The sequence below is a fragment of the Cariama cristata genome, unplaced genomic scaffold (assembly GCF_000690535.1).
Source record: "Cariama cristata isolate BGI_N322 unplaced genomic scaffold, ASM69053v1 scaffold5935, whole genome shotgun sequence".
Classification (NCBI taxonomy): Eukaryota; Metazoa; Chordata; class Aves; order Cariamiformes; family Cariamidae; genus Cariama; species Cariama cristata.
The window spans coordinates 68,409-79,253 of NW_009619211.1; the positions used below are offsets into that span (position 1 = coordinate 68,409).

At 44.1% G+C, this 10,845-nt stretch overlaps 1 protein-coding gene across 1 annotated transcript; it reads left to right on the forward strand.

The window, feature by feature from the left end:
• The first annotated feature begins 226 nt into the window (after positions 1 to 226).
• HAO2 (hydroxyacid oxidase 2 (long chain)) lies at positions 227 to 8,613 on the forward strand. The gene is made up of 7 exons (XM_009701144.1): positions 227 to 357; positions 1,142 to 1,293; positions 2,101 to 2,384; positions 2,758 to 2,973; positions 4,795 to 4,953; positions 6,592 to 6,661; positions 8,558 to 8,613. The coding sequence occupies exons 1-7, from the start codon at positions 227 to 229 to the stop codon at positions 8,611 to 8,613; spliced, it is 1,068 nt and encodes a 355-aa protein (XP_009699446.1).
• The last annotated feature ends 2,232 nt before the right edge of the window (positions 8,614 to 10,845 follow it).

Genomic DNA, 10,845 nt, shown 5'->3' on the forward strand with positions numbered 1-10,845 from the left:
CAAGCTTCTTCCTACTCTGCATCTGCAAGTTTTCCTCATACTAGGGGAGAGGATGAATGGCAAGATAGCCTGAGACAACCTCTCAGCAGCTCTTCTACAAGGCAGATGGTTCCAAGGTTTATATTAAGTGACATTAGAGCCCCTGGAAGAGAGAATGACTGTTCAGGGATCTAATTTCTGCTCCATGTTACTCTTTTCTTCAAGGTTCCCAGACCCCCTCTCCGCAATGGCTATGGTGTGTCTTTCGGACTTCGAAGCTTATGCTAAAAAGTATTTACCCAAGATTGCTTGGGATTTTTTTGCAGCTGGAGCAGATGACTGTAGCACCCGAGACGAAAACATCCTGGCATATAAAAGGTAATGTGGAGGAAATGAGAGTTGTTGTACTGGAAGCTTTTAAACTATGTTTTTGTGCAAGTGTTTGGACTTCACAGGCAAAGATACCTAACACCTTGTCCTTTCAAGGTGGTCCCCAAGAAAATGCACTTACCTGAATGACATGCGCTGTATGCTCTGATGCTAGCCTGAATATGACACAGATTGTATGAGGCACAAGGGATGCTGAGGGTATAGGCAAATGGTAGGGTAGGGTAGGCTAAGGTGCGGTATGGTATGGTATGGTATGGTGTGGTATGACAGGAAAGGGGATGAGTAGCTCTAACAGAATGAGATGCAATGGGGAGCATTCGGTGAACAGCAGGAAGCCTACATGTAGGTAGGATGGGATTTGGGGAACGTGCTGCAGAGAGTGAGGGCAGGCACAAGGTACAGTGAGGACAGACATAGGAATGGTGGAGCAGAAGGCAGCGACCTGGGACTGGGCTGCGAGTAGAAGGAATCTGTGGGGTGGACAGTGGGAGAACGAAACCCAGAGATCTGAGGTGGGAAATGCAGAAATTATGTACTGTGGTCAGTAAGCCTGAGTATAGGATTAATGACAAGTGGAAGTGGCTGAACTGCTGGTTGAATTGACCTCTAAAAATGAACAGAAAGGACAAAGAGCCTTTGTTATATGCTCTTTTCTCTATTAACTCGGATTCCTGCATTGCAATAGGCAAATGAAGACATGGTTTCCATGAAACTTCAGAAAAGCCACTGAACAGCTACTGTCCTGAAGGAGTTTTTTTTTTTTGCCTTACAGAATTCGCTTCCGGCCACGTATACTGCGGGATGTATCCGTGATGGACATTAGGACTAAGCTCCTGGGAGCTGAAATCAGCTTTCCTGTAGGAATTGCCCCTACCGGCTTCCACCAGCTAGCATGGCCTGATGGAGAGAAAAGCACAGCCAGAGGTACTCTTTTGCTTTGTCGTCATGTGGCAAAAAAGGGAAAAGCCTCAAGAAGCTGTTAGGATGGCTTGAAGTGTGACTGAGCAAAATCTTCAGGCTTGAAGGGGCAAACTCCTTTCCTACTTTCTGACACCCCTTTTTGTGGATGACCCTGGGAAGCTGTATAGACATTGCTGTGCTTCTCCAGGTACCACTATTACTAGATCAGTCCTGTGGAGGCTGCTGCAAACTTAAGATGGAGGCAGTGGACACATTTCTGACTTACACCAAGAACCACGCAAGGTTCTCAGACCTGGGGGCTCTAGATAGGACATAAAAGAGTTGGATGGGACTCAGCCTATAAATTCCTTGTTACTGGTTAAGAACAGTTTATCCCTTGGAGAAAAGGATAACTGCTCTACCCAAATCCTGTGGTGGGTTTGGAGAGCTGACCCCTAGAAATGTCTTTTTTCCTGTGTGTGTTTCTGTGTACACTGGGTACATTTGACAGCACATTCCTGCGAGGATACAGTCATAAAGACAAAGTTCATGCTTTTTAAAAAAAAACAGTTGCAAATGAAAGCACAACTTCATAAATTATTTCTCCCTTTCCTGCTTTCTTAACCATGATCCCACAACAGTGCATGATAAATCTAGCCATTTTTAATTCTGAGGGCATATTTGCCAATTGGTAGAGCAGTGTGTTTGGTAGGATATATGTAAAACAGGAGTTCAGGTGGTCTCTGCAAACAGTACATAACTTTGTACCTGATGTCTGGCAAGACTGTTCAAATGACTTTGATTCTGATTATTTTCCAATACCCCCTGAAGCGGCCAAAGCGATGAACATCTGTTACATTGCCAGCACGTACTCCACCTGCACACTGGAGGAGATCTCTACGGCCGCCCCCGGCAGCCTCCAGTGGTTCCAGCTCTACATCCACCGCAACAGGGCAGTTTCCCAGCAGCTGGTCCAACGGGCGGAGGCCTTGGGTTTCCAGGGCCTTGTCCTCACCGCAGATCTGCCCTACACGGGCAAAAGACGTGACGATGTCCGCAATGGTTTCCGCCTTCCTCCCCACATGAAACTGAAGAACTTGGAAGGAGCCTTTGAGGTTTGTAAAATGAGCCCATCCTTTCATTCACTGTGCTGGCGTGTACCACATGAGACAAAAACCACTGGGTAACTGCTGCTTTGGCATCTGCTGCACCCAGGGCGTATCTTTTCCCCTTCTGGTTCTGCAGCGTCCTGGCTTGACCCTCTGCCAGCCTGGGTTCTGGCTTCAAAATCCCAGTCCAGCTGCCTTGGAGACACTGATCTCCATCCCCATTGTAATTATTCTCCTCTGGAGACACGTGCTTTCCGGAGCTGATGAACATGTCTGTCAGCAAATTTAATTAATCCATTCAAGTGCAGGGCAAGACTTCAAGGGGCCTCTGTATTGTTACAGCTCAGATGAGGTTTCCTTCTGTCCTGTGGGACTGTAGGGAGATGATCGTTCTGAGTACGGACTGCCACCCAACAGCTTGGATCCTTCGGTCACCTGGAACGATATCTACTGGCTGCGGAGCCTGACTCACCTGCCCATCATCATCAAAGGCATCTTGACGAAAGAAGATGCAGAGCTGGCAGTGAGACATGGAGTTCAGGGAATTATTGTGTCCAATCATGGTGGAAGGCAACTGGATGGAGGACCTGCCACTGTAAGTGAGAAAACGGATGTCCCATGAGTGTTTATTGTATGCACGTCGGCGCTAACCTGGGTATCTCTATGCTCATCTTTGTGTATATATGCTTCTGGTGGACTTGTGTGTTCATTGCGTGGCTGTGGATGTGTGTAGATGTACTTCAGCTTTAAACTGCTAAGATGCGTGCCTTGGCATGGACTACCCACTGAAGTATTTTCTCAGCTTCTTGGGAGAGTTCTGTAAGCAGCACTGAACCCCCATAACTGCAGATAAACTACAGGCCTAAGTCAGTAAAAGTTTTCTGCCTGTGTCTTCATTAGCTGGTGCAGGGCACACGTACTCTTTGCGCACTGCAGCAAAAATAAAACGAAGCTCTGGAACCAAAAATGTACAAATGACAGCATAATGTATTCTCATTGTTCACATCTGCCAAAACATGCACAAACAATGCAGCTAGATTTAGTGAGAGGTCTGCTTGCATATTTACAGAGTCAAGTCTAAATGGGAATTTATTGACTTTCATGAGCCAGAAAAAGGATAACTTATCTGGGGAAAAATTCCCCTGCTTTTTAATCTGTACAAAGAAATCATGGGTTGTTTGGACATATGTATATTTCACTGGTTTAATTTGGCTTCTGTTGGTTTTTCCAGTTGTTCTTATTTTACAGTTCTGTATTGCATTGCATCTTACGGACTTTCTTTTCTCTGGTTTCCTCTGTAAAATAAAAATCGTTACCAGGGAATTCTCTTCTATTCCATGTCAAGACTGACAATAATGAATAAAGAAAAAAATTCTAAATGCTAAGGACATAATAATAGAAATGGTATCCACATTAAACTGCTCTTCTAACCTCAAAAGTTTCTTCACATACACAGACAAACCAGTAGAAACCTAGTTCAGCTCTGCTACTCCTCTGATACCAAGCCTGGCAGCAGAAGCTATTGTCCCTGCTCTTGCTGAGCTACTCCTGGAAAATTTCAGCCTGAAAGTTTTTAGTCTGAAATTCTGAAAAAAATTATGACCAATTGGAAAAACCTACTTAGTAATCTTAGTTATAGCTGCTCTACTTAAAAAGATGAAAAGGAGACAAAAGGGTATAAGAGACTGCAGAAAAGAGACCTTTGGGCTTGCTGCGAAGGGGAGTTAATGAGGTCTGGTGCAATGTCCTGCCACCGGTTGTACTGCCTTTGGGACCAGAGCCAGCATCTCTGCGTGGTACTGCCCTGCCCTGCCAGCCGGGCACTGCGCTGTGCTCTGCAGAAAAGACCTTAGGGAATCAGGAGACTTAACCTGGGGGAAATGATATGCTGGTGATGTACCACATAGCAAACGAAATCCTTCATAGATGCTTTAGGGGGTCTGAGGAGGCTTTTCAACAGGTGGTCACCAGGATTAGATTGAAATGTAAGTTTAGGCAATTTGAACAGTAGCAGGGAGAAGTTTGACATCAGCCTTTTTTACAAATATTTGTATCATTCATCATTGTCTCAAATGATAGTAAGATATTAATGACAATTATTTCCATTGAAATTTATTTTTAAAATCTTTCAGCAAGCAAGTGAAAATGTTACTTTTTCACTCATCAGAAGTGCTAGCAAAGAATATCAGTATAAGCAAAGCACTGGAAAATGGAATTAACTGTCTGGCAAGCAGAACAGGGAGCTGCAGTTTATTCTCAGCTCTTGGTGCTGAGCTGTTTGTGATGCACTGTCACATCTCATTTCAAGAAGGTATGCTATTAAAGCATTGCATCCCTGCCTGTCTCTTTGGAATATCTTCTCTTTCTCTTGGAATCAAAAGCTGACCTCAAGGTGAGAGTGTCTGCTTCTTTGCAGATTGATGCTCTGGTTGAGGTTGTGGAGGCAGTACAAGGCAGAGTCGAAGTTTATTTAGATGGTGGAATACGAAAAGGAAGTGATGTATTAAAAGCACTGGCACTGGGAGCAAAATGTGTCTTTATTGGAAGACCAGCTTTATGGGGTCTGGCGTACAAGGTAAGGAGCTTTGAGTTTGGATGTCTATTTCTCATAGTCTCTCACACTCTGTTGTTGTTATTTAAAAGTCATAGAGACTGTTTTCACCAGTGAAGCATTTTACCCCCTTTTTTTTTTTTTGGTTTTGCTGAATTTTAAGTGGAAACACCCCAAATTGAATCAAAACCAGACATTTTCTGTGATTTAAAAATACTGCTGACTTATGATTTCAGATATGATTTTGAAGCTGATAACATTGTTTTGTTGGAGCTGATTTCTTGGTGTTGCAGTTTGGTGCTAAAATACTGTAGGACTCAAGACCATCAGTGCTTTTGAATATTGGAGGCAGGCTTATTTGCCACAAAGATGAGTCTGACAATTTTATTTGCTGTCAGCTTACTTGGAAACAATATATGGTTTTGATACAGCAGTTTCATAGTGGTGTTATGAATTCTTCAGAAATACGTACAGAACTCCATCCCACTGACATCTGAACATTTTGGATAAGACTGAGCACAACCATGTCCTGTAGGTGCCTGAGCGTGCTGTTTCTATCTCAGCTCCAGCTTTGCTGCTTCTTAACTGCTAGTGTATTTCCATGATCCACAGTCATGAATTAGGCTTCTGATGCAGAAGGTTGACATAATATAATTAAAATTAAAATGTAATTATACCAGTTGTTTGCTTTGCTAAATTTTTTTCTTTTCAGCCTCTCGATTGGAGCTTTCAAGCTTTTCTCTAGAAGAAAAAAATACTCATTTTTATGATTTAGAAACATCTCCTGTCTTTTAAATGAGACTCCTGTCCAGTGGTGTGATTGCTGTGGATTCCAATAGCTGGGCTTTAAGCAAGAAATCAAATTCTCTTGCCAGTAAACAGAGAAAAAGGGCCTAACATGAAAAGGGTGCTGCTGTGAGTTGCCTGCATTTTTTTCCAGAATGCAAACAGAAAAGAGGTGGGATGTTTTGAGTTCAACTGTGCTTTGGTATTATATTCCATAGAGTATTCCTAAAGGTGTATCTCTGTGGCATTACCCTAGCATACAAGAGAGGAAGGGCATGAAGAAGCACTGACATTGTCTGCACCCAAAGCATTCTCTATTGCAAGAAATAAAAAGAAAATCTAAGAGAAAAAAGAAAAAAAATCCTCCGATATCTTACAGTAAGATCAAAATCATATGAATATTTCATTGGATTTTGAGTTTCTTGGTGTCACTTGCTTGGAGGAAAACACACAGTGTACTATTTTTAAAGATTCAGTCTGGTATCTGAGTAAACTAAATTTTTTAAAGCTGTACCATATATAAAACTCTCATTACTTCATAAAATACTGTCAGCATTGTAAGGCTTGACATTTTAAAACAAGCCCATTGGTGGAGGTTAACTGAAAGCTAAGAAAAAAACCAGCTAGAAAATGTCAGAAGTGAAAAACAGCTTTGTTTTCTTTCCCTGTTCAGATGTATCACAAAAGGAAAAGCATCTAAATTAATCTGTGATGAACTGAGCACATCCATCATATCATTTTAATCATTCATCTGTGTGAGAGACTGGAATTGGCACGGACTTAAGGGACTGTCCCAGCTCTCACAGCGCAAGCATCCTGCAGCATTGCTCTGTGCCAGTGCTCCTTTTACCCTGACTGCTTTCTTTGTTGGAGCAGGGTGAAGAAGGTCTTCAAGATGTTTTGAGAATTTTGCAGGATGAGTTTCGTTTGTCGATGGCCTTAGCTGGTAAGAATTTTGCAGGTTGTTTGTAATTGGTGGTACTGAGGTTTCTGCATGCAAGCCATCTAAAATGCGAAGTCTGATGGATGGGTCACAAAAAGGGAATCCACACGTACTGTGCTGGTTCTAGTTGCTATATTTAAGGTGATTCTTTACCTCCTGTGAAACCACTTGGCAATTCAGGTGCCATAGCAATGAAGCTTGCAAGGAGGAAGTAGGTTAAAGCAGCTTTCTGACCCAATTAAAGAGACACAAAACTGCTAAGTAGAGCTGAGCAAAACTTGGAATTTCTGTTCTGCTAGGAATTGCAGCTTATGTTTTTCAGTATTTAATTTAATATTTACCAGGGTAAAATGAAACCAATTTTTTTGCTGTGTGAAAAGTTTGGAAAAAAATGGATGCAGAATTTTTCTCTGTGTATTAGAGAATACAGTCCGTTGGTGCAGGTTCAAATCTCTGCATCCTGCATGCTTTAAAAGCCGCCATGTGTCCTCCAACCTTTTACTGTTGTTCCTCATTCTGTTTTTCTCACTTCTGCTCCTACCTGTAACTGCCATGTTTGACTCCCTCACTGAAAAGCGAATTTGCACAGCCCAGTGCAAACTCCAGTTTCATACATGAACAAGTATGACTTGCAGATCCAGTGCAGAGGTATTCAGACATCAGCAAAGGGTCTTATCCCACTTCAAATCAGGTTTTAAAGATTTTCGCGCTCTAGCGACCATGAACTCAAGTGGATAGCAACACTGACTGGGAGATTGGAACTGAAATCCCGTTGGGCATTTCTTAATAGGCTGGGTTTGGGGGTTACTTTTTCAACTAGTAAAGATTCCTACAAGGGTTTTTTCCAGGAGGCTTTCATACTTCTTCGCATGCAAAAGGGTACTGAACTTGACAAGAGTAGCAGGTTGGGACCTTTTTGGCAGGGCTGCGAAATTCCACCTAGATTTGACCAAATGAAACAGCAATGCAAATTTCCACTTCTGGTCACTTGACAGTTGGCAGTCCCTGTGTCTTTTCTGTCTGCCTTTCACTTCTGGCTGGATCAGATGGCTCTCTGTTGAACTTGTTATAAGGATAGGGTTTTTTTTCATGTTTCTAGCTCTTTTTGTGTGGGAAGCTTGGTGCTTAACCTCAAGGCTGAAGATGCCATTGAGGAGCAGGACTCCTGTGAGTGAGCTGTTGAAACACAGAGTCACAGAATCGTCAGGGTTGGAAGGGACCTCTGGAGATCACCTAGTCCAGCCCCCCTGCCAAAGCAGGGTCACCTACAGCAAGTTGCACAGGATTGCATCCAGGCAGGTTTTGAGTATCTCCAGAGAAGAAGATTCCACAACCTCTCTGGGCAGCCTGTTCCACTGCTCTGTCACCCTCACAGTATAGAAGTTCTTCCTCATTTTAAGATGAAACTTCCAAAGTTTCAGTTTGTGCCTGTTACCCCTTAACCTGTTGGTGGGCACCACTGAAGAGCCTGTCCCCATCCTCTTGACACCTGCCCTTAAGGTATTTATAAACATTGATCAGATCCCGTCTCAGTCTTCTCTTCTCCAGGCTGAACAGACCCAGTTCCCTCAGCCTTTCCTCATCAGGGAGATGCTCCAGTCCCTTCATCATTTTTATTGCCCTCTGTTGGACTTTCTCCAGTAGTTCCTTGTCTTTTTTGAACTGGGGAGCCCAAAACTGGACACAATACTCCAGATGTGGCCTCACCAGAGCAGAGTAGAGGGGGAGGATAACTTCCCTCGACCTGGTGGCCACACTCTTCCTAATGCACCCCAAGTACCAACCTATCCCCATATGGCTCATATAAGACTAGACCATGATGCAGAGACGTGGCCTTTCAAGTTTCATCCACAGACCTTTCTCTCTCACCAACATGTTTCGTTTCTCTATTTATTTCAGGCTGTGCCAGCGTCTCAGAGATTGGCCGACACCTAGTTGAGTTCTCAAAGCTGTGAACAGCCTCCTGGAACGCCCACTGAGCAGAGGCAGATGATGCTGAGGTCTCAACCAGACTGAAAAGAGAAAAAGGAGGCGCAAACGTTGAATGTGCAATAAGTATCTGATAAGGCCCTCAGGAAACTTCTGAGGACACTAGGAAAGACTCTGTGTTAGCAAAGGTTGTTCTCTGCTTTTATTGAGACCAATGAGTTCTTTAACACTTCGGGTAATTGTTACATCCTTAAATACACTTTCTTCAAACTGGCTGTTCCATGGCATTACCTGTGTTGGGCCTTACTCCCAAGCTCTGTTACATCAGACACCCAGACATGGAAAACTATATTCCTTGCTTCTTCTAGTTGGTTGTCCTACCAAGTCTGACTACAACTCAAGCTACACACCTTTGGTGCTCTGGGGCAGTAAATGTGGTGGGTGATATCTTCCATAGCTTGGGCTTTCCTGGATGTATTCATAGCAGATACAGAAAGAAGATGCATCAGCTAACAGGCACCCCAGTTACCCTTTGGACGTGGGGACAGTTCTTGCCCACTGCTTCTAAATGCAGAGCAATGAAATGAAACTAGTAACCAAAACAACACCCTGTGCTCTAGGGTAACTACATAGTTAATTTGCAGGACAAACTCCAAGCAGTGGTCAGGACCCATGTGTTCTCAGAACACAGCACAAGTTTGTGGCAGTGCGTAAATAACTCAGCCGGTGCCCTGGTCTCTGCCCACAGATAAGCACATCCAGCGCAGGCAGACGGAGCGGGCAGGAGCTGCCGGCATCACTCGAGCAGCCCACGGCCTTTGCTCTCGGAATATGGTGCAGAGGCAGGTGTGTCTGCTGCCAGCATCGAGCAGCATAAACCCTTGCTCTCCAACGTAACAGAAATGTGTGCTCATCCCTTCCCTGTCCAAGTTCCTTTCTGAGATGTGGGTCCTGCCTCCCCATGAGGAAGCACACTCTTGGCTGGCCACCCACCTGCCATCACCTGGTGGTGATGGGCCCTCAGGAACAACTAGGAGCGCTCTCTCTCTCTTTTATCTTTCTTTCTTTTCTCTTTCTTTCTTTCTTTCTTTCTTTCCTTCTTTCTTTCCTTCTTTCCTTCTTTCTTTCCTTCTTTCTTTCCTTCTTTCATTTTCTTCCTTCCTTCCTTCCATTTGTCCATCAGGTTTATGTGAGTATCATGCCACAAAGATTCCTTCTTTCTTTCTTTCTTTCCTTCTTTCTTTCCTTCTTTCTTTCTTTCTTTCATTTTCTTCCTTCCTTCCTTCCATTTGTCCATCAGGTTTATGTGAGTATCATGCCACAAAGATTAGTACTGAAGGGGTACCACTACAGAATCGGGCATGAACATCCTGGGGGCAAATGATAAAGCTGCTCTTCAGTTGAGGTTTCAAGGGCAAGCCACCGCCTGCGGCAGAGTACCACTTCTGGGGCAAAGAGCCAGCTCTCAGGGGTGCAGACCCCTCTCACAGCCTGCTTTGCAACTGGCAGATGTCCTGGTGCCCACTTCCCTGGCACATGCAGGAGGAGCCACGCTATCAAGAAGAGACCTTCTGTATAAGCCCTACTTTAAATTGGGCTTAAGGAGGCAGAAGAGAGAAGCTAGCCCTGTTATCTCAGTCTGTTTAGACCTGAATTTCTCACAGAGATAACAGTGTCTGCAGTGATCTTCCAGAGGCCTTCACATGGAGATCTTCCTCTCTGTTCCAGTAATAATAAACCTTGCCGGCAGACTGACAGCCCAGCAGATAAGACTCAGGAATCTACCACGTGGCACGCTTAGATGGACTTCAAGGATGTACAAGAAGAAACTGAGACAACTGGGTGTGCTCAGTCCTGAGAAGGCTAAAGGTAGGGGAAGGGGGATCACATCGCTACCTTTTACTGCTCAGTTGGAGGAAACAGAGAAGGTGCAGCCCAGCTTCTCATATGCACACAGTAAAAGCATGAAAGGCAATGGGCACAAGTTGCAATGAGGAAAATTCCAGTTAGAAATTAGTGGGAAAAAATTCACCATGAGTGTGGTCAGACACTGCAACAGAGGGTTTGTGAAACCTCCACTCTTAGAGATATTTAGAGCTTGACTGGGCAAGATCCTGAGCAACCTCGTTTGGTCCGATGCTGCTTTGAGAAGAGGTTGAGTCAGAGACCCCCAGAGGCTCTTTTCAATCTAAATTGTTGGGGAACATCATAGAATCATAAAATAAGAGCCACGCAGCAGATCTGTACTCTGCCGTACT